This window comes from Elaeis guineensis, chromosome 13, assembly GCF_000442705.2.
Source record: "Elaeis guineensis isolate ETL-2024a chromosome 13, EG11, whole genome shotgun sequence".
NCBI classification, from domain to species: domain Eukaryota; kingdom Viridiplantae; phylum Streptophyta; class Magnoliopsida; order Arecales; family Arecaceae; genus Elaeis; species Elaeis guineensis.
Window position 1 is genome coordinate 9771777 of NC_026005.2, and position 24981 is coordinate 9796757.

The following is a 24981-nucleotide window of genomic DNA, read 5'->3' on the forward strand; positions in this document are numbered from 1 at the left end:
CACCGCCTACAGTGCATAAAGAATTTCTCGAGTGACAAGATTTTGCAAGATCAACTTGAACACATGCCCTAGCAAAGCCCACTTGCGTTGCAGTTCGATCTCCTCTTCTGTCACCCGTTGAATTTTCCTCCCCTGGCCCAATTCCTTCCCCTCCTGGAGTGCTTCCAATGGGTCCCAACATCAGTTGTCTCATCAAACACAACCTGGTTACAAGTTTCTCCAGAACGATATCAAAGAACGAACAGAATAATTGAGTTGATCACCCATCTTTACTGAAGAAATTGCATTGTAGCTTAGTCATTGCAAATATTACACAGTAAAGCAACAGAAGATTGATGACAATATCAGTTATATGGTTCGTTCTGAGGAACCCATGTGGATACAGTTAATGGTCATTCTCAACCAGAGAGAGAGAGAGACCATATGTGCGCCGCATATAGCGCGCGCGCGCACACAGAGAGAGAGAGAGAGAGAGAGAGAGAGAGTAATTGATATAGCGCGAGAGAGTAATTGATATACATTTAAAATAAAAGGAGAGCAAATAAAAAAAAATGTAAAAAATACACAAAATTTGATATGCTAAAGAGCCCCAACAAGCAAAAAGCATCACCAGTGTATACCACATGCATACTTTGATCCATCAATATGCCATGAAATACTGAAACTTCCCTCTCCATATGGCAATAAAACCATCCGCAGCCTAGGTTTCTGCTAACAGTGGTGGAATGAATCTGTGATTCTGAAGCGTCTGCTCAAAGATATGGCCAACCCTCAGCAACTTGCCCTGTGTAAACAACAAGGATATAAGCAACAATTATAAAATTAGAAATTTAAGCTGATACAGAGCTAATCATCAATGAATTATTCCAGAAAATACACTATCATGGGTCTGAGTTCCTGAGGGAGCATAATTAGAGCTCCAACTTGACTCTTGAGCATGATTTGCAGTAATATACTACACCAGCATTCAGAACCTTGCTCATCAAACTCAAGTCTGTTTCACAAGTCTTCCTTTTTGCTCCAAGTCAAACAAACGGCAAAGCAAGTACTAAAGGTCCAGACTTTAAATATTCAGCAAGTTCTCTGTCCCAACTCAGCTCAGAGATATTTGGCCTACTTCAAAGGTCGAGAATAAGTCTCAAACTTTGGATAAACAGCACAAGTTTGTAAGTTTTGCTTAACACCAGTTAGACTAAGGTCAATGGTGCTAACAGCGTGGTCAAAAGGACATTGGTGTCAAGTAGTATATCCTCCATCAAGGTATTTTAGTCAAAGGCATGAATGAATATGGGAGAATGGCATGATACAAGTTAAGCACTGTGAGTTTTAGGATTACATAAGACTCCATCGGCTTTACATTGCAATTCCAGGTGCAGGCTGGATTATGACTCACCTCATGGAAGGCAGCACCGATCATCTGAAGGCCAACTGGAAGGCCAGCAGGTCCACCTTCAACAAACCCACAAGGTACTACCAATGCAGGCAGCCCAGCCAAGTTTACATTTACCTGCATAAAGAAAAGTAAAATCATAACATTTGCTTGCATACTCTTAACCACTAATTAACATTTCTTCAAAATATAGCCAACATATTCTCTACAAATTAGAATTTTGCTCAGCATGCTGTTTAAAAGCAATCCTTATTGAAGAGGTCTAAAAAAAGACTTTTTCATTTATTATTTATTACAGTGACACATAGTGCCAGCAATTTAAAAAGAAGAAAGCGCAGCTTCCAAGTTATGCTGGGGAAAAAAAGAAGAAATAAGAGTTAATCTTGAAATTCAGTTAGCTCACTCAATAGTTTCAATAATATGTAACAAACCATTGATAATTCTCCTTGCAGCACCAAGAATCTCTTCACACTCACTTTTCTTATTTAACTAGTGGATACATTACTTGCCTGCTTCTTACAAGCCTCCTAACATGTCTTCTCCTATATATTTACTCTACTTCAGATATAGAGCCAGTTGTTGCTCTTTCAGCTTAACTGAAGGACCCCAAGATATACAACAGAGTATTGGAAAAGGGTACCATGTTGCACAGCCTAGGTGTTATTTATAAAAAGGCAAATTACTAAAAATATGCATAGCATGTTTCAGCTTACATCTTGCAGGAATGCTAACTGCAGAGCTTATAACTTTTAAAGTCACATTCAACTGTCTTCAGGCCAAATTAAGATAATATGGTATCTGACCTTCATCAAAAACTACGTGTAATTAATCTGGCATTAGGTCACATGGAGATGCAGTATGGTGGTGACTAATCCAGGGGGCATCCCTTTCTCCAAGGTGGTAATCCAAAGTGATGCCTTAGGAGACTGGCATCCATATGAATTTCATATTCCAGAAATGGAAAAGTTGGCATTAGCTACAAGTAGCATGGAAATCCTTAGCAGCTACAGCACAGAAAAGTTCCTTGTATGAAGATAGTCAAATGATCTTGACTGTTCTCCCTTTCAAAATCACTCTTCGGTGGCACTATATTTTGTTCCACATATGACCTATACTAACAATAAAGCTCATCTTTTTTTCCCTTGATGTTGCACTACATTTTGTTCCGCATATGACCTATACCAACAATAAGCTGACACAAAAATATTCAATATAGAACATATCCAGTTCATATCAAGTTCAATAGACGATTCAACAACCTTTTTGGATATTGAACCACCAGCACCGCAAAGAAAGCATTCACATGTTTGTCAACATATCTAATTAAAATTAATTGATTCTGAAGTGATTGAAACTGCAAGTCTCCTCATATTGGCTAGGAGGGGAAGAGAACCATTTGTAGACAAATATGAAAAAAGGACAATTCGAGATTCATACAGTCATGATATCGCCTGCATACATGGCTAGTGGATCATTGGTCTTTTCACCTGCAAAAATAATAACATTGTAGTGTAAGTGGAAAGGAATATCTGTATTGAACCATAAACACAAGAACCATCATACCTATTTTATAAGCAGCTGATGGTGCTGCAGGTGAAATGAGAATGTCATTTTTATCCAATGCATCCTTGAAGCTTTTCCGAACCAGTGTCCTCACCTAGAAAGCTATAAAAATCATGATCATCTTCTTTATGCACCTTTTTTAAATTTCTTTCTTCTTTTCCTTCGTTTTGCATATATACAGACACAAATGCATATATGAACAATAGGATGCACACACACACACACACAGAGAGAGAGAGAGAGAGATAAAAGGTAGCTGCAACATGCATAACCTACCTGCTGGGCACGCTTATAATATGCATCATAGTATCCAGCAGACAAAGCATATGTTCCCATCAAAATTCTCAACTTGACCTAAAAAATTTATGCAAATGTCAATTTACAGATGAAACACCCTCTGACTAATCTGTATTTAACATCTGATGTAAGAAAACAGGAGTAAGAATTTTGATGATTTCAATTATAGCAGTTTAGAAATAAGAAAACAAGCATAAGAATTTTGGTGATTTCAATTATAGCAGTTCAGAAAAAGATGCAAATTCAGAATAGAAATGAAAAGCATAAATCCACACCTCAGGACCTAACCCATTAGCTCGGGAATCACCATAGAGAGAACTTAATTCATCAGCTGTTGCCTGGTATCCATACCTGATAAAAGAGTTGGCGAAATAGTGATATAATGCAGCAACACTCATCAGCTACTATATACAGTTTTTAAAAGGAAAAAAAAGGCTACGAAATCAGTTGGCTGTCACCTTACACCATCATAGCGTGACAAATTAGAAGATGCCTCTGATGAAGCCAAGATATAGTAGGCTGGTAAACCAAGCGAAAATGAAGGCAATGATACCTACAGTGCAAAATATCACACATAACCTTCAATAAATGTTTTAGAAAGCAAGCGATTTGCTGGCAACTGAATCTGATGATAAAAGATGAAACAAAATAAGTCATCTATAGTATAATTCTAGAATTCAAAGGAAGGGAAAATTTATGAAGATGAAAACCTCTGTGACTATGGATCCGAGCTGTTCCAAATGTGAAGCAGCAGCTTGAACAGAGGACATCACTCCTAGGTCCACACCTTCTCCAATAGTTTCCCGAATCACCCCAACTCTTAGTCCCTTTAAAGGTTTAGACTCCAAATGATCAAGTGAAACCAACTGAGATGCATAGTCAGAAACCTCCTGAAAACAGATAAAAAGACCAAAAATGTTGATTGGTAATTCTTTTTGTGATTCCTACTAGTAAATTAACGTGGATTGAGGACTTCACTGATATATAAAGTGACAGAATGAGGGTGTCTAAATTGTTACATGCTTACTGCTAGTCGCATCTAATCTATCATGACCAGATATTGCAGATAGAAGAATGGCAGCGTCAACGACTGAAGAACCAAAGCATCCAATAACATCCAATGATGATGCATAAGCCATGAGCCCAAATCGAGAGACACGCCCATACGTTGGTTTCATTCCGACAACACCACAAAAAGATGCCGGCTGCCTCACACTACCACCAGTATCACTTCCAAGAGATACTACGCATTGTCTAGCCGAGACAGCAGCAGCTGAACCCCCTGATGATCCTCCAGGGACCCGTGAGACATCCCAAGGGTTTGTAGTAACCTAAGAACATTTGAACATAAAAACTTCTTACGTTATCATGTATAAATTATTCGATAAATTCGCTATAGAAATGGCAATCAAAAATTGAAACATTTTGACCTTTTTGCAAGTTTTCTTAATCAATTATTACCAGTTCTAACGTTAGATTTCGAGTCATTTGAACCAAAAACATCAGAATTTCTAACAGAATGAGTTGTTCAATTGCTTCAAACTATCCAATTACTTATCTAGAAAGTAAACATCACCAAAAAATGGAAACTTTTTCACACTATCAAGCAGAAGCAAGGAGAGGACTTAAAAAGCAACAAGCTCAAGACTAAAACCTGGAAGCCCGAGCTTTCGGTGGTGCTCCCCATCCCGAACTCGTCCAAATTAGTCTTCCCAACTATAATCGCTCCGGCCTCCCGCAATCTCTTGACCGCCGTGGCATCAAAAGCCGGCCGATAACTGCCCAGAATCCTTGACCCACCGGTCGACGGCATATCGGCGGTGCAAATGTTATCCTTCACGGCAACCAGAACCCCGGTGAGCGGTCCCAGCTCCGCCCCACTCTCCACCAACCCATCCACCTCCTCCGCTTCCCGCATCGCCGTCTCAGAGACGTGGAGGAAGCTCCGGAGCTGCTGTTCGGTGCGGCGGAGGCGGTCGAGGTACTCAGCGGCGATCTCCGCCGCCGTCTTCCGGCGGGAGAGGAGGGATTCGCGGATGGAGAGGATCTCGGAGGAGGGAGGCACGGCGGAAGTTAGGGTTTGGGGTGCGGGGGCGGGCTGGGGGGAGAGCGCGGCGGTGGAGCGGTGGAGGAGGCGGCGGGGATTTGGCGGGAAGGGGAAGGGGTTTGGCGGGAAATGAAGGGGGAGGCAGCGGTGGTAGAGGAGGAAGCGAGGGTTTTGGATCGGAGAAGGCATCGCTGATCTCCTCGCGCTCACGCGCTCGCCGCAAAGTGATGGCTTTGGACCCGCGAAGAAGGCGAAGCGATGAGGTCCTGGAGGAGAGACGCGAATAGAATACATTTTTCCGTATACAGTTCGTATGCGGAACAATTATTTGCCATTCGATTAGGGGAAAATGGACGTGATTGGCATGTTGACAGGATTATTATGCGGATGGATGGCAATCTGGTCCAGCATCTCCATGCGACCCTTTCCCGATAAAGCTTTCTGTGCGACCTCCTGCGAGATCTGTAATCCTTACGATGTACCACTGAGCTGGTGCACCCGATGGAAGATATAATTTGCTCTAATTTATCTTATAGTTAGCCTCCCTAGAATTAGAAAGAGAACAAAATAATTAAAAATAATTTTTTTTTTTTAATTTCAAACAGATGATCACACTATTCTAATATGATTATACCACTCTAACGTGCGTACAATTCAAAAAATTAAAATATAAATTATTACAAAATACCCTTCAGGATCCATCTTCAATAAAAGTAGGTTACTGTAGGGATAGACCGTCCCGTACATAACTGATAAATGTCAAAGTGGATACTGTTTATGAAGTTAAAAAGTGGACAAAAGCTTGGCTGTCACTTTGCCCGCTGTCTCTGCAAACCCCCGCGAGCCAGCAGTAAAGCTTCGTGCCAATCAGTGGCTTCCATGAAGACCGGCCTCACCATGCTCGCTTAGGCCTAATTGACCCATTTTACATGTACTGGCTTTTGTAATGCACCGAGGGGTCCATGATCTTTCGCAGCCATAGCCAGGCCTGACAGGCCTACCGGGTAAGCGTCTCCTTTGCTCCAAAGGATCAACTCCACCGATCTTTGGACTTAATGTAAAAATTATTTTGATTATAGATTATCATTAATTATTTATTTTATTTTATTAACAATAGATTGATTATATAATCTAAATTGATGAACATGTACGTAAGTCCAATATAGTTGGTGATCTATATTATTTGAACTATACGGGTCTTATATTGGATGGTATGGTTGAAACAGCAAAATGTAGGTCAGAACATAACTTAAGCCCGTGATGAGATGATTTTGTTTCAAATTTGGCTAGATCTTCTATCCACTTTCTATAAATATCATGAGATTAGTTCTCAGTCTTATCTCATCGACTAGCTGTCTGTTGAGAGAAAGCTGAGGAAAAGAATTTGGTCCGTATAATTTCATATTCTAATCTTCTGCATATGATCTTGAAAAAATCTCTACAATTGGTATCATTTTTTTTTTTTGTAGGAGATTAGAATTAAATAAAATCAAAAAAAAATCAAAAAAAAAAGGAAGGAAGAAGAGGGACGGATCTCCCTTAGGCCATCCCTTCTTCTCTTCTTCTTTCGATCGGACCGTGCTTTGACGACCATTCGCACGAGCCAACGGTGAGTCCCATCGTGTTCCTGTCCCAATCAAAATCTTAAATTAAAAAAAAAAAAAAGAAAGAGGAGAGAAAGGGACCGCCGGCTCTTCCACGCCGTATTCTTTCTTTTCATGCTGTGACTGCTGGCCACCTTTCGAGGAGACGGCGGTGACTCCGACGGCAACATATGGGTAGCCAGTGGCACCAGATGTGGCTCGCCGGCGGCCCGATTAACCAAACAAACAAACAAAAAAAAAGAAGGAAGGAGGGATCGTCGGATCCCGCATTGACCGACGGTTTCCTTCCCGACGGCTATCGGCGGATGGCATCAGGGAGACGGCAGCGGCCCACCAACTGGCTAATTTCTGGCCGCCATCAATTGGATTTTGGGGAGGGGGCACTAGTTTTGGCCCCTCTTTTTCTGCTGCCCATCGTACAGAAGAGATAACCTTTAACAGGTTTTGGGTTTTGGGATTCTACCCAGAATCCGAACCCGATTTGTCAATTTAAGTTTTATTGCACTTTTACATTTTAGTCCCTACATAATATAATATTTGATTTCAATCCAACAAAAATTACAGTTTCGCCCCTATGATGCACTTTATTGTATAAAGATCCTTATTACAGTTAAGCCCCTTCTGAAGTTTATTGTTACATAATAGTCCTTCAAAACTTCAGTTTAGACCTTGAGAAAGGTTAATTTTGATGATAGTCCTCATAAAATTAATTTTTTGATATTTATGTAATTATGTGATATAATATGTCATTTTTGAATTCTTCTTTTGAGACATAATAACTTGAAAAATTATTGTGGCATGTGATAGACCCTCTGGTGGCATGTACTTTTCTTAGTTGCATGTATATTTTATATACTTTTAATTTTTTTTAGGAAGTTAAATATGTTAAAATCTAAATTATTTATTTGAGTTGTACAAATTTGTTACTATGGCTTTGGAATGCAATATTGTGCTATAATATGATCAGTGGGGTGCATGTTGTTAAGTATCCCATTTTGAACTTAATCAATTATAGGCATACATGTGGTTAAAGTATACTAAATTGTATTTGTTTGGACATCTATTTTTCTGTATGAATAATTTTATGGATTGGCATGAATATTTATCACTAAAGTGATTTATTTATGTCAATTTATAGGATTTTTCATCATGAGAGGGATATTTTCTAGTTATGACATGCAATTATCTGCCCAAAGGGGATTATTGTGTGTTTTAATTGAAAATTGTATGGAGCATTATGTCGTGAAGGTGCCCTAGTTTTTTGGATCTGTCTGCTCAAAGGGGATAGGCTTCTGAATGCTAGGATATTTATTCTTATGGTTTCATGCGAAGAGTATTTATACATATTGCATATTCTGTCCAAAAGGGAATATGTGATATTGTATTTGGGCTCTTGCTTATAGCTTATATTTTTTATGCATATGCCCAATTAACAAATGTGTTGCATTCCAACTATTTGATTATATCATCTCATTTGGTATGAATAATAATAATATCATCATTGAGATCTTGACTGGGTCAAATCATAAAAGGTGGAAGCAAGATATGAAATTTACTCTTGAAATTGCTGATATTGATCTGACGTTACAATAAACCTGATGATCTCAATGATTAGAGTACACATGAACAAAAAGATTATTTTATCAAATGAAAAAAGTTTAATAGGATTAGCTTGATTGTTATTAAAAGATCTGTTTCAAGGCATCTTCTGAGTGGCCTATTAGAAACTAGTAATGCTAAAGAGTTGTTTGATGCCATAGGACAGGGATATCTTGTATTTGGGATTGCTAAGTCTGGATGCCTAATGAAAGAACTGATAATCATAAAATATGACATTATTGAGGATGTCAGGGAATATATTCTGAAAATCATTCATCTCCCAACCAAGCTTAAGAGTCTTAAAATTGATCTGTCTGATTCTTTTCTTGTATCTCATGCTTTGAACTCCTTATCTATTGAATTTTTTCAGATCAAAATTGCCTATCGTACTCTGAATGAAATCTAGAGTCTTAATCACTTGATCATCAAATATGTTGTTGAGGAAGAAAAGCTTAAAAAAAAAGTGAGAGTGCCCTTTTTTCCATCCAATCTAAATCCCATTCCGACAAGGATTCTGTAAATCAAAAAAGATGTAAACCTATTGCTTCTAAATAGTCTCAAGGTGCAAAAAGATATGGTAATAACCCTGATCAAAATCATTCTGTAGGAGATCCCAAAGCTGCCATTGGGAAAAATATCAAGTGTTTTCATTGTAAAATAGCCATATAAAGAGTCAGTGCTATAAGTTCAAGTCTTAGATAGAAAAAAAAAAAAAGAAAAACAAGAAGTTAAGGCCCTAGCTTTTGTTTGTTATGAGTCAAACATAGTCAATGTCCCTGTTGATTCCTAGTGGATTGATAGTGGTGCCACAGCTCATGTTGCTATTTTTTTACAGGGATTCATAAGGAGCAGAAACCAAGTCTGAAGGAGGCTGGCTAAAAGCAGAAAATGATCTTGAAGTTGAAGTAAAATATATAGGAGTTGTTAAGTTATCTTTAGAGTCTAGTTTTAAAATTTTCTTGAAGAACACCTTTTATGTATCTTCTTTTAAAAGAAATTTGATTTCTATTTTCTCTCTAAATAGGCTTGGATTTGATTTTAATTTTCATGATGAAAAAATTAATTTGATGTTTAACTCTTAGATTGTTGGTTATGGTATTTTGATTGATAGATTATATAAATTATGTTAAGTTTGTGATAATCCCTATGCTTCTTTAAATGTTGAGAATATAGTTGCAAAGCATTCTAGGATTGAAGATAGATCTTCTATGTTATGGCACAAGTGCTTAGGACATATATCGAAAGAAAGAATTGATAGATTGATAAAGGATAATATTCTATCCATCTTAGATTTTGGAGACATGGAGTCTTGCATAGCTTGTAAAAGGGGCAATTCATAGTTCAAGCTTTTTGAAAATAATTTACACTGATATTAGTAGACCTTATTCCTCTATGATTTGTGGTAATAAATACTTCATCACATTTATTGATGATTTTTCTCGATATGGTTCTCTTTATTTAATTAAAAAAACTCAGATGTCCTTGAAAAATTAAAAATCTTCAAAATAGAAGTTAAAAAATAATTGGGAAAGGTCATTAAGATCATGAGTCTGATTGTGGGGATGAGTATTATGGCAAACATGATATGGCAAGACAACATATGGATCCATTTGTCAAATACTTACAGGATTATAGAATTGTTGCCTAATATATCATGCCTGATAGCCCTGAGTATAATAGTATGGCCGAAAGATGTAATCACACCATTAAGGATATGATGAGGAGCATGATGAGTAGGTCTAACTAATCAGAATATCTGTAAGATGAGGCTCTTAAAATCATCTTATATATTCTTAATAGAGTCCCTAATAAATATGTACCTAAAATATCTTTCGAACTTTGGACTGGTAGAAAATTCAGCTTAAATCATTTTCAGATTTGGGGTTGTCTTGTAGAAGTAAGAATATATAACTCGATAGAAAGAAAGACTGATCCGAGATCCAATCATTGTTACTTCGTTGGATATCCAGAACATGCTAAAAGATACAGGGTCTGTAGTCCTAAGAGAGGTAATAGAATTGTAAAGTCGCAGACTGCTAAATTTTTAAAACTTGATGTGGCTGATGTTGAGTCTTCTTGGACTGTTAATATTGATAGTAGTCAAATTGAGACTGTCTCCATTCCTATGACTATATCACATAAGAATGTAGTTTTTGTATCCATTGATAGAATGGATGTTTAGGCTCCTAATCCTCCTGCTACTATTGAGAATCTTCTATCAGTTCAGTCTGTTAAGGAGGTGCTATTAACGAGATCTATCAGGCAGAGGAAGCCTATCATTTCTGATGATTTATTTATCTATCTTAGAGAAAGTGACTATAATATTGGGTATGTGGTTGATCTTGTAACATACCATGATGCTGTAAGCTGTCCTCAGTCTAATTTGTGGATAGATGCTATGAAGAAGAAAATGCAATCTATGGTTTGAAACAAGCATCTCAACAATGATACTTGAAATTTGATGAGGTGGTAATATCTCTTGACTTTGAGGAAAGTAAAGTTGATCGGTATATTTTATCTCAAAATTAGTGGGAGCAAGTTTATTTTTCTTATTTCATTTATTGATGATATTTTACTTGCCAGTAGTTATTTTGATTTACTTAGTGAGACTAAACAAATGCTATCTAGGACTTTTGATATGACAGATTCTGAGGAGATAATTTTTGTCTTAGGTATTAAAATTCATAGGGACAGATCACATTGTTTATTGGGTTTGTGATAGAAGATATATATTAATAGGATTTTTGAAAGATTTAATATGCATAATTACAAACCATATGATACGCTTGTTGTCAAGAGTAACAAGTTTAGTAAAGATCAATGCCTCAAGAATGAGCTTAAGAAAGATCAGATAAAAAATATGCTCTATGTCAGTGCTATAAAGAGTCTGATGTATGCTTAGATTTGCATTAGATCTGATATTGTCTTAATATTGATAGTTCTTGGTAGGTATCTATCAAATCCAGTCTTTCAACACTAGATTGCTGCAAAGAGAGTGATGAGATACAGAAAACCAAAGACTGCATACTTGTATATAGAAAATCTGATAATCTAGACTTAGTGGCGTATTCAGATTCATATATTACTGAGTGCCTTGATGATTTTAAATCAACTTCAAGATATATTTTTATGTTGGCTAAAGATGTAGTATCCTGAAAAAGTGTTAAATAGATCATGACGACTTCTTCCACTATGCAAGCTAAATTTATTGTCTGCTATGGGATTGCTATTTAGGCTATTTGGTTGAGAAATCTTATTGCAGAGCTTCAGATTGTTCATTCTATTACCAGACCACTGACAATGTATTATGATAATAGAACTGTTGTGTTCTTTATAAAGAACAATAAATCTTTTAGTGGATCTAAACATTTGGAGCTGAAGTATTTGACAATAGAAGATCTTGTGAAAAAGGAGGACATAACTGTTGATCACATAGATATAGAGTCTATGTTGGTTGATCCTCTGACCAAGGATTTGAGGCCCATATGTTTACAAGGCACGTTAAAAATATGGACATATTGAGTTCTTTTGATGTACTTAGTTAGTGAGAGTGACTTTATATATATGTCTTATTAATATTTTATTGTTATGGATATCTTTTATCATATACTCTTGTGATGAATATTGATATACATTATTGACGCGATAAATTGATGGTACACTTATATTAATTTTTTTGATTATGTGTACATATTTATTTTAATATACTTGGAGATATCTCTTATTTATGTATCTATTATATAAAATCTGAGATCAGATGTCGAGTTTTAGATATATTGTACTGTCTCGTTATTAATACCATGTTGAGTATATAAGACAGAATGGCTTGTTGTTGAAGCCATTAAAATTTCTCTTGTTTATTTTGTATCCAAACATGTTGAAGAGAAATTAGAGGATCGACAATGAAAATATCATTTGTTTAGATCACTTTTGGATGCTATTTTCTTGCTACACTACCACATCAAGACTCATGTCGATAGTGTTAGTGATGTTTGTAACCATAGATAGGTCTTGTGTCAAATAAAGGATGCAATGACTTCTATAATTCAACATAATTAATACTATTGGATCGAGTCAGTTTCAAGGTACTATTCATAGATCATATATTTTTCAAAAATTGTGGTCACATACTATCTATTCTATTATTTAGCCCGAGAGTTGTTTTCAAAATAAAATATTTTTTAAATTTTAAAATCATAATTAATGTTGTCCAAGTAGGAGAATGTATGAATTTTTCTAATTATGGGCTGTCATTATTTCTTTATTTTGTTTTATTAAAAATGGGTTGATTATATGATCTAGTTGATGGATATGCATGTAAGCCCAATATAGTTAGTGATGTATATGTTTAGGGCTATGCGGGCCTTATATTGGATGGTGTAGTTAGAGCGGCATAGTGTAGGTCAGAACTTAACTTAAGCCCGTAATAGGAGGGTCTGTTAGAGTTTGTTTCAGATTTGGCTAGGTTCCCTCTCCACTTCCTATAAATACTACGAGATTAGTTCTCAGGCTTGTCCCATCGAATAGCTGCCTGTTGAGAGGAAGCTGGAGAGAAGGATTTGGCCTGCGGTGTTCGTGTGAGCATCCGTGATTGATCGGGCTTTGAGAATCAATGACGAACACAAAAATGCATCTATGATTTTGTGTTCTAATCTTCTTCATATGATCTTGAAAAAATCCCTATACTTGATACATATAATAGGTACTTTAATTTTCAATACACCTATCATAGAAAAAACTTTTCTTTTCTTTAATGAAAGACAAGAGCAATGCATTCAATGAAACTTGATGGTGGGGATGCAATTCATTAATTTATATGAGATTAAGAAAACATTATAATCTATAGTTTTTTTTAAAAAAAAATGAAAAAGAAACTATTAACTTATATAATTTTTTTAAAAGATACGTAACTTGAGAAAAATGCAAAAGGGATGCAATAGTCGGCTCGACAATGCAAAACATTATTGCACTTGTTGTACATGTGTTCTTACTCGATAAAACCGTGCTTGAGAATCTAACAAAACATCATATGATGGTGGTTGGCAATGTAATAAAAGGTGAGTTGGATTGGATCACATCTTTTTTGAATTGGATCACATCCTTTCACAATCACAAGAGGACAAGGTAGTTGGATTGATCATAGTTAAGGTCAAGCTCAACAACAAAAATTAAAACCAACCTCCGACCACCTGCGTAGCTACACTTTATTAAAGCAATTTTGACTATTGAAAATATACGCAAGAGCTTGCCGTTTTTCCCTTTTAAAGACAGAGAAATCTGTCACGGTTATTGATCCTTACCTAAAACTCTTTTTTATCGATCATTACCTCGTCAAATCCCATGAAATTGCTTGAAAGATAACTCTAAAAAAGGTTGATGGATTCAAATAACTTTCGGGCGATCGAATTTCTCCTGAGGATATTGTTGGCCTTCCATTATCGATGTTATTTAATTAAAAAAATGTATAATTATAATGAATGTTGGCTATCTTTTGTCAGCTAACAACTTTATGACAACTTGCGGATTCTCTCTGCTTGTCAAAATATTTAATTTGGTGAGGAAGCTAACTTCGTTAGTCAATAAAAACATTAGGTGTTAGATATTAATGATCTAGATTTGAATTCCATCGTCTATTCGATTTGATTAAAGTTAATGTATCCAAACCAAACACCCTACATCATCAAAAGATAAGAAAATTGGGGGACATGGAGTACCCATCAACTGCCATAAATAAGTCATCTTACTCAATGCACTCTTTGTTACGTAGAAATTATTCTTTGCAAAAAGATTTTAGTCAAATATTAAAAGAGTTTCGGTAAAGTAGTATTTTTGATAAAATTGGAAGAATTTAAGTTGACTTATCTAGAATTTAAATTAAGAATATGAAATTGACTTATCTAGAATTTAGTTGGATTGACTCGTTAATTTATGATGCAGATGAATGAAAAATTGAGAAGCATGTGATCATTGTCTTAAGATAAATTTTTAACTTTCGTGTCAGTGTTTATCAAAAATTCTATCTTAATTAAGAAACAATCAGGATATCCTCTCTTAGAGTACTATCATGGAGAAAATTGACAGATCTTTCAAAACTCGGCAAGGAGAACAAAAGTAGAAGAGTGATTAAGCATCAAAAAAGGAAGTAGAAGAGAGAATAAAGACGATAAAAAAATATGATTATTGCTTTTTTTTTTCAGGTGCCCCATGCCATCCGAACTCTTGGTCTTATATAGACCATGAACAAAGGAATGCTTTAACCAATTGACTTGATAGGACACGATCGATAAAAAAATAAAAAAATTTAAAAAATATATAAAATTATCATATCATCATGCATGCATGCGAGCCAAGCTGGACTGCTTGCATATGTCTGGTATAAAACCTATTTTTCTTTTTGACCTAAACAAAAGTGGACAAAAAAAGAAGATAGATAAACATCAAGAAAAGATTGTCCTTTTGCAATGTGAGACTAAACTCATCACAAAATTTTTAAAAAAATTTGGAGAGAAAAAAAATTTTGAATTTTTTCTTCAACTCTTTGACACTCTTTTAACAACATCATTGAACAAAATGTCATGTGCTGATAGTTCAAATCGTAGATCAACAATACTTCTACATTAAACTATCTTTGGATTACTTGTTCTCTTTTAGAACAAGAATGTAGTTCGATGACCTTATACTCGAATGCTCTCTTCATTCCGCAAATCAAAGAAAAACGCTTTGTTTTTTTCACTAACAAATACAAGTTTTTTAACATGTCACCATGTTTGTTTTCACGTGCTTCATATATGCCCAGGCCCTACTGTAGCCATTATAAGATCGGCCATTAGCCTATTACTCTTTCCTAGGCCCTAGGATAGAAAAATTAGTATATTTATATTTATATTTATTTATTTAATTAAATATAGATATAGATGTAGATATTAGTAGGATGTAAAAATTAAAATCTATATTTATTTTAAACAAATATAGATATAAATAAGATATCGAAAATATAAATATAATTATGGGTATAAATCATAATTAAACTTTATAACTATATAATCAAAAATATTATTAAGTAAATGATAAATTAAATTAATACGATCATTTATTTCTCTCAAAAATTTATGAGTGTTATATAAGATTATATAAGATTACAAATAAAATCAGATATTTCGATATAAATAGTATAGTTGTTTATTCATATCCATATCTATTTTTTTTAATGGATATCGATATATGAATATTAATCAATGCTCAAATTTTTATCTCTATTCAAATAAATTTAGATATAAAAATAGATTCAAATAAATATTATCCGATCTACCTTCATCCCCATATGTCCCTACTTGATCTACATACCAAAACCAGCCCGATCTTATCATTTATGATCAAAACTAAGGCTGAAATCGGATTAGATACTAGCATGTCTGTATACATATTATTTTATTTAATGAATAAAAATATAAAGACATATATTATTCAAATGTAAAAGTTCGTATCTATATTTATTTTAAATAGATACGGATACAATTTGAATATTAGAAGTATGGATATAACGATGGATATAACTTAGATAATTAAATTTTATTATTAAAAAGTAAAAAATATTATTAAATAAATAATAAATCAAGTTAATAATATATTTATATTATTATATATTTTTTAAAAAAATTAATAAATATTATATAAAATTATATAAAATTATATATATATTCAAATATTTAGATATTGATCAGGTAGTTATCTATTCAAATTTTTTTTTTTTTCAATGAATATAGATATTTATTAAATTTTTAAATTTTTATTTATATTTAAATTAATTTAGATATGAAAATGGACCATATCTAAAGTATTTTGACTCCCGGCCAAAATTCATGTTCACCGCTCGGTTCAGACGCCAGGCTCCCAAACCCCACGTAACTTACCAAAAATAAAGAAAAAAGCAGAGAGGGAAGTTGCGACCAGCTCGGGAACTCGTCTCTCTTACTGTTCCTCACCGCCCCGGGGCGGAGCTTCCCAAGCTGTGGACAGAGCCCGCGAGAAAGAGACCCAGACTCAGAGACCTCTCCACCACGTATAAACCTCGTCGCCATGCGCTCCGGTTCTCTCCTCCATTCCCTTCCTCTACCTCCTCTCCTCTTCTGAGATCTTGAGGCGATCCCTTTCGTCTTCGTTCTCTTTCTCCCGTCCTCCCGTCGTGGATTGCGATGGCTAATGCTCCCGGGCTCGTTTCTCCACCCGCCTCGTGCTTCCGGATGAGAAATTTGGCGCCTTTGGGCCTCTTCCGGCCCAGGCTCTTCGTGGCGGCGAGGAATGTGAGGAGGACGCGGCTCTGGTGCTGCGCTGCCGCCGTGGACGGTGGTGTGGAGGAGGACCACGTCCTGAAAGCCGCCGCCACCTCTTCCAATCCTCGTCTTCCAAGGTATGTTTTTTCTTTCCCTTTTTCTCCTTTGTCCCGGAGAAATTTTTGATAAATTTGAGTGTTGGGGATCTTGTTTTCGTTGCTAATTGTTCCTTCATCATGACTTGATGGTTCGTGTCATTTGGAGATTTGCAAAATTTGTTCGTTCGGGTGCTTAAAGATCGGATCTTGGTGGTACTAGGATGGATTTCTCTACAAGTCATCACTCCAAATCTTGTAAAATTGAGATCCAAGCATTTACGTACTTGCTGTTTGATTGAGCTCAAAGTTCAAAAAAACTTAGTGTGGTTTGCCATCTATGTTCAGCAGGTGCATCATGTCACTTGAAAAGTCAGTGGTTCTTGTTTATGATTCTTTAATGTATCCAACCTTGAGGACCAGCCAAAATTTATGGGACCTCTGTTCAGAACAGTTTCCTAAAATTAACAGTGAAGTCAAGAAAAGACTTCTTATTCTGTGGCTTAAGAAAGCTCTTGGTCTTTTACATGCGTAAAGTAAAACCGAACAATGATGAGTGCTTTGGTTTTCTGCTGGATGGAAAAATGGCATCTGAAGACCTTACAAGCATTATAAGAGATTTTCAAGCAGACAAAATGCATAGTTGGTGCTTATGTTCAATCTACACAGGATTTCACATTTATTATAATATTTTGCAAGAAATGGTAATCCAGTAGCGAGGATATGAAAGAAAAGAAAAACAATAGCAGATATTAATGAAGTAAACTGGTTTATTTCTTTCATTTTAAAATTTTTTGGTTTTCTTAAGAGGTAATTTAGACAATGAAATCAAGTTTAGATCCTTATGTGCTCTTGGCTTTGTGTCTGGATATAGAGAGATTTTTTTGTTGACCAGTAATTTTTTTGTAATGGCCAACCGGTAATTAATAAACTCAGTAATCATCAGTTTCAACCTTTATGTATAGCTTTCTGTAAAATAACTCATCTAAGATTGTTGCTCCCTCTGAAAACCAGATTTAGGAGGCACATGCATGTTTTGTTAGAGATTAGTATTAGGAAAATGCATGAAAGATTTGACTGTTTTAAGGCTGTGGCCTTTCTTCATGTTGATGTCTTACAATTATTTTTCTTTATCAACTGAGAAGGGTGTCTCAGACAATGTTCTAAACATGCTAATGGCAAGGACTATTTGCACATCACTTGCAAATTTTGATCAAATTGTTTATTTTGATTTTTAGAAGGATACCCTGTTTTGGTAATCAAAGTGGCCCATTGTCTTTCCAGTGGGCCTCTCGAATGTCATGCTAGAGCAATGTCCTATCTGCGGGCAATGCATTGGCTCTAAAGCTCTCGTTTCAATTCTCTCTGTTAGATTCCATATATTTTATCAATATCTCAAGTCCTCTTTTGAGATAAAAGAACTCCAATAGTTGATATTAGATACTTCTTTCTGCCAGTTTTGTTTACTATGTCCACTGCTGTAAGCAGGCTTCTGAGAGATGCAAGTTACATGACTGTCTATTTGCTTGAAGTGACTGGTGTTGGATCAAATGTATGTAAAGTTTTTTTAAAAAATAAAAATAAAAATCACTGACAGCTGCATTGTGGCGAAGAATTCTGCTTTATAGCATAATCCCATATAAATTTATTTATAATTCTATTATATCTGTTGCTTATTGCTCTTTATGTTTCAAGTTCTTGCTTTATCAAAAAGATGATATTTTTTGATTTCATTTTATTGGCCTCTAGATTTTTTGAGGTAGATATTGAAGGTTGCCAATGATCGTACTTTGTTTGCCATTCCACTACAATTATTTTAACAAACCTTATAAGAAAGGCACTTCTTAAAAGTACTTCTAAGTCACAAGCACTAACATGCATTTCCAGCAGTATTAGAGCATGATGGATGGAGAGAGATATTGATGGATTTGCATGCCGCTACCACACTCCCTTGAGGTTCAAGGGAAAATCTTGTTAGATTGCAATCGGGCCCATGTGAAAAGGTAGGTAGGGAGTAAGGATTTTTCAAGGATATAAGAATTTAGATGAGCTTAATGAATATGAGAATGTTGAATTAGGTCTGCTTTAGTGTAACAAGAAAACTGCTGTGCCTTATCATCAGGATGGTTTTAGTGAAAGCTTTGCAGAATGTTCGAGTAGATTTTTGTCATAAACTTCCAGAGTGTCTGTCAACCCTTTCACAATTGGTGTTTGTGTGGTTCAAAAAGACCAGTTAAGAAAGGGCTAGGAGGTCCCAGTTAGAAGACCGGTTAAAATTTGTGTGGAAGGGTCAAGAAAGGGGATGGAAAAACCTAGAATAGCATAAGTAGAAATTTCCAGAGGATTCAGAAGCAGGTGATGGAAATGGATGTGTCCTTTAATATGGATGACAACTGAAGATAGACTTATAAAGCTGATTTAATTACATGGTCATGGTTAATGATACAGCAATCACCACCTCCAATAACATTTAAAAAAAGAAATAAAAGAGTTTGGTCCTAAGATATGTACATTAGTGGACCTCCTTTAGATGTAATGAATTAGCAATGATTTATCTAATCGATTTTTTGATCCCTTTTTTTTTGTGGTGGAGTTTGATCCTTTGTTCAGAAGATATGACTTCTATTGAACAGTGTCCTCACTCATTTGACATGTACATATTGCATGTTTATGCTGCGGGCTATAGCATACACATATTACTTTACTACACTTATGTTACTTATGTTCGTAATTTGATCTCTATTTTTAAGTGTTGTAAAGATGTTTATGTAGTGGAAAAGGAATTTGAGAGGTCATCTGATAGGCACTTTGGAGTATGATACCATTTTCTAAATTGAGCAAGAAAATATGCAGAGTTGTTGGAATGGGTTCAAAGCTTGTTGGATGTGGATCAGCTGTACCAAAGCTTCTGATTTCTAATGATGACCTTGCACAAATTGTTGAAACTTCAGATGAATGGATTTCTGTTCGCACAGGGATTCGCAACCGACGTGTCCTTACAGGTATTATATTTTTAATATGTGATTACTTTTCTTCCATCCTCGATCTGGTGATCTAGTATACACATATTGTGCCTTGTTTGGATGAAAACTTTGTCAGACATATCTTAACTTCATCAGCATGTAAACTATTTTCTTATGAATAATTCATGAACCATCTTATGTGATATGTCCCACTAAAAGGCTTCAAAGAAAATACAACTTGGTGGTAGGGGATCTGAGCCAAACATTTCCAAGATTTCGAAATACGATTAGGCATCTGTCCCAAAATAAGGCATTTTAAGAGGCCAGTGGAGCGCACTAGGATCTTTATGCAGCCACAAACTAGTACAAGTGGGAAGACCATTTGATGTACAAAACATCGCCCAGCATTTATTTTGAGAAGTATACATCTGCCATGGAAATCTCTAATCTTGCATTGGAACAGCTGATTAGGATACATTTGGATGTAGTAGAAAATTTCATAACGTTGGGTTCTTAGTTGTGTTATAAGATCTCGAAAAGGTTCTAAAATAACAAATTTAATAAATTCTACATTGAGCATAATTTTTCAAATTCACATCTTTCTTTCATATGCTCCATTTTTTTCTCAAAAATTCTCAACCTTTAAATGCAAAAAATATGAATTCATAAAAAAGATAAAATAATGGTTTTAAGTTTAAAACCTCCAAATGCACCTGTAATTCAAGGAGTTGTCTTAAAACAGACAATCAAAGTTCCGTAAAATAGTGTTATGGCATGATGCATATTATGGTTGTTCTGTGGTTTATCCAATGGTGCCAGAAAAAGACTAAGTCGTCTTTGAAGTCTCTTATACTGTTGAAAACTATATCTGGACTTGTTGCATATAATTACCTTAATTTGACAGGGGGTGAAACAGTCGGGGGGTTGGCTGTAGAAGCGGCAAAGGGGGCTCTTGAAATGGCTCAAGTAGAGCCTGATCATGTCAACCTTGTCATTATGTGCACATCTACCCCAGACGACCTCTTTGGTTGCGGTGCTCAGGTATGCTATCAAAGACAATGTTGTTAAATGATGTTCTCAAACTTGCATTATCTTATATTAGATGAAGTAACTACTAGTATCCAATCTTAGTTCATTTACTTCTTTCCTGCTCAAGTTAAATGATTTAAATGGTGTGTTTTAGTGAGCCAGCTTTCAAGTCCCAGGGCAACAGCCTGTCTGCACCTTGCCACTTTGAATTTTGCTACCTTTCAAACGATATGTTGCTGTTTCACTTTAACTTTTCCTTTTGTAAGTTTCATGGATAAGCAATTAACATTGTTTTCTGGAATACTTATTATTACTGGCTGCAGCCTCCTGTTATTAAGGGGAGGATGACAAAATCTGAATTCTGATTGACTCCCTCAACACCCCCCTTCTACAATCAGAAATATGAAAATGCAATTAATGTTGAAGTGACTTTTCTTATCTGAAAGGACTTGAAGGTTGCAGAAGCTGAAAGTCCAGGGCGTTTGACTATATCATAGTCTTGTGAAGTTTTTCACTTATTTGCACGCATTTGGTTCATTTGTTGAGTTTATTAGTTATAGAGAAACTAATAGATGATTTTTCTGTCTATCTTGATCTCTTACATTGAACAGCTTACTGTAAAAAATGATTGCTTTTCTTGTCTGCCTGTACCATTTTTCTGTTTAATTATGGATCTTTCTATTGGATTCTCCTTTTGTATTCACAAATTTATCATTTAAACAAAGTTCTTGGTAAACATTGATTCAGGTGCAGAGAGACTTAGGGTGCAAAAATGCTTGGGCCTTTGATGCTACAGCAGCTTGCAGCGGGTTTGTTGTGGGCCTGATCACAGCAACTCGTTTTATTAAAGGTAATCTAATTATTTATACAAGGTTACCCAATTCCTTTGTAGCTGCACAGTCTGTAAGATTAAGTATGCTGGATCAACTACAGGTGGGGGGTTTCAGAATGTCCTAGTAATTGGTGCCGATGGTCTCTCACGATATGTCGACTGGACGGATAGGGGCACATGCATACTTTTTGGTGATGCTGCTGGTGCTGTGCTGGTCCAGGTAACTGATTGTCTGTTGCCTCTCAATCTTTCAAAGCCATGTCCAAGTGCCATAACAATTTCCATGATTAAGTGTCCGGTATGGTGCGGGTAACATGGGGATTCAGTTGCAATGAATAGAAAAGCTATAACTGAGAGATCTGACACTGAATTGGTGATTTTATAAAAGTCATACGTAATGACCTTGCTATTACTTTGCCTCCTAATAATAACAGTTAGTCTTTCAAATGTTGTAATTATAATCAAAACGTTGATGCTCTTTGATATGTTTGTCACTTTGGTGCATGCACGGGCTGCATAATCATATTGCTGACATTATTTTTAGCCTTAATTTTGTATTTAGCTATAACATGTAAAGAGCATCTCTTTGAAAGGTTTGTTTAATTCTACTTTTTCAAATTTTTGCAGGCATGCAGTGGTGATGAGGATGGCTTGCTTGGCTTTGACTTGCACAGCGATGGTCATGGCCAAAAGTATAGATCTTCTCTTCAATTTTTCATGCAGAAAGTTCATATCTGATCTAGATTCCTTGCCCATTACTTTCAAGTTCACTTGTTACCCTTGCGGCATCATTGTAGGCACCTGAATGCCATAGCCAAAGATGAGGAAACTGAGCTCATCTCAAGCAATAATGGTGCACCTCTTTTTCCTCCAAAGAGATCATCATTTTCTTGCATCCAAATGAATGGCAAGGAGGTTTTCCGCTTCGCAGTGCGGTGTGTGCCAGAGTCTATTGAAGCTGCACTGGAAGAGGCTGGCCTTGCAAGTTCCGGCATTGACTGGCTGCTGCTTCATCAGGTAACCAGCTCCTGCTAATGCCGAATTCATATTATTCGATGATTAATTCATTCAGAACCAAAGTGGCAAAAACAATCAACGTGGCAGGCAAACCAACGCATCGTGGATGCTGTGGCCACCCGGTTGCAGATGTCCCCGGACAAGGTTATCTCAAATTTGGCCAACTATGGGAACACAAGCGCTGCGTCCATCCCTCTGGCATTAGATGAGGCTGTTCGCAGTGGAAAAGTGCAGGCAGGCAATACAATTGCTGCTGCAGGTTTTGGAGCTGGACTTACATGGGGATCTGCAATAGTGAGGTGGAAATGAGTCTCTCACCTCAAACTGAGGTGGTTGAAAAGCTTAGTAAGGGAGCATCCGAGCATGTATCATTAGTCATAGCGCAGTTTGGCTTTCCTCAAGAGATGTGGGTGAAAGAGGGGCTGCTTTGCTTTTTGTCACACCCCAAACCGAGCGTTCAACAGATGCCGCATATCTGTGAGGTGGACCCTATAGATATGCAAGATATATTATAAATAAATAAATCTAACTATTTCATAATAATTCTAAACAAATAACAAGAGAATCTTGATTCTTGCAAATTAAGATCTTCTATAAATGCTTCAAACAACTGGCGTATTTTTTTAAATCAAAATTTGAAAAACAAAAAAAACAGAATAATGAGCTATACTAACTCAGTAAGTAACAAAATATTTCAAGGTGGATCAAAATATATTAATTTGTAATAAAACTAAACAGATATAACTGATCGGACAAAATTTAATGATAACAAATATTAAAAAATAATATTTTTTTTATTTTTCAAAATTTGTTTTTCATAAAATAATATTAGTTTTGATATTTGGCTATGGCCACGAAATTTAGTGGCATAGATCGGTAACAACTAACCGATACGGATAACAGGTATTAAATAATGACGTTCAAATATCACTATTCTAATCATTGATGGTGAGGTGTTGAAATTAATTTTTCAAATTATAAATCGATAGATTTAATGTATAATCTCCATTAGTAGCGTTAGAACAGATCATAGTCATACAGGATATATACGAAAGTGATTTTATAATTTATCCAGTCATATATTGTAAAACCCTTATTCAGAGCAGATCATATATTTAAATCATTTATTTATAAAAATATCAAAATATGTATTTACTTTTATATCAAAAATAATGTAACATGCTCGACTATTCAATTAAATAAATACAAATTAAATAGATACAAAGAGTATTAAATTATTTTGAAATACATCAAGAAGTATTAAGTCACTTACCTCGCAAGTGACAATAATCAAGATAAATTCAATCCGATCACGTAGATACTTCAAGATCTAACAACTCAAAACCACACATATACATGGGTTTGCTCAGCAACATGTTAATACTCTAAATAATTTCTAAAATCCTCAAAGATCTGATCAATTTCTAATTTCCTATAAGGGGATGGCTACTAGCCTTACCTAGCTTCTTATCATAGGATGGGAGCAGGAGGCGGCAAAGCCCGTTAAAGGCTAGCCCAGAGCAGAAAAAGAATAGAGAGATTATTCGGGAGAGAAAGAGTGCGACAGGAAGATATCCGTGGGAGAGAAAAATGCGTGGGAGAGAGAGAAAGAAAATGGGAAAATAGAAAAGGAGAGAGAATGAGAGCCACAGTTGGATCACACGCGATAAGAAGCGCGCTCACCCGTTCGAGCCCCCCTTTTCTTTAAGGCGGTACTGCTTCAAGTGAAAGGTTGGGCCCGGTTTATTTGATCTGGGCCCGGATATCACATCCTCCTCCTCTTAATTAAATTTCATCTTCAAAATTTAGCATATCTTGATTATCAATTATTACACATATATACTAGCACAGTCATAAGTTAACTATCCAGATATCACATTCGTCAATATATAATATTGCTTTTGGCAAACTTTAAAATAACTTAACCCAGCCATCATGCTTCTGCTGTGCACTATGATCCAACTCACAAAATTTCTTCAAGTTCTCTAAATAGTTTTTTGACCCAAAATATTATTCTACATTCAAACTAAGTAGGTCCATAATTTATAATAGAACTCGAACAAAACTTTGACCCTTTCTTCTTGACCTACCTCGAACATATCCTATCATAATTTATCTTTAAGTTAGTTAACATATTCAAAACTATTACATGGCCTAATGCTATATCATAAGCTAAGTTATTCCAAATTTTCGGTATTGGACGCTGGTGCATCTTGCGAAATTGGTGCATAGACATGGCCTTGAGTAAGTGGTTTATCCCCTTTCTGTCGCTCTT

General features: G+C 35.8%; 2 protein-coding genes across 3 annotated transcripts; one reads left to right on the forward strand and one right to left on the reverse strand.

The window, feature by feature from the left end:
- Positions 1-317: 317 nt before the first annotated feature.
- Positions 318-5606, reverse strand: LOC105056567 (glutamyl-tRNA(Gln) amidotransferase subunit A, chloroplastic/mitochondrial). Of its 2 annotated transcripts, XM_073247502.1 has the most exons (10): positions 4905-5606; positions 4270-4581; positions 3961-4140; positions 3709-3803; positions 3526-3601; positions 3230-3307; positions 2954-3047; positions 2828-2877; positions 1394-1507; positions 318-784 (listed from the first exon to the last, which is right to left on the reverse strand). In XM_073247502.1, the coding sequence occupies exons 1-10, from the start codon at positions 5589-5591 to the stop codon at positions 701-703; spliced, it is 1770 nt and encodes a 589-aa protein (XP_073103603.1). In that variant the 5' UTR covers positions 5592-5606; the 3' UTR covers positions 318-700. The 2 variants fall into 2 exon arrangements, 1 of the variants encoding a protein (XP_073103603.1); XR_012136246.1 differs by lacking the exons at positions 318-784; positions 1394-1507 and having other exon boundaries at positions 2822-2877; positions 2954-3055.
- Positions 5607-16461: 10855 nt separating this feature from the next.
- Positions 16462-23287, forward strand: LOC105056570 (beta-ketoacyl-[acyl-carrier-protein] synthase III, chloroplastic). Its single transcript, XM_010938804.2, has 8 exons — positions 16462-16907; positions 19719-19867; positions 20733-20869; positions 21605-21707; positions 21791-21909; positions 22317-22381; positions 22487-22706; positions 22794-23287. Exons 1-8 carry the CDS (start codon positions 16693-16695, stop codon positions 23013-23015), a joined length of 1230 nt encoding a protein of 409 aa, XP_010937106.1. The 5' UTR covers positions 16462-16692; the 3' UTR covers positions 23016-23287.
- The last annotated feature ends 1694 nt before the right edge of the window (positions 23288-24981 follow it).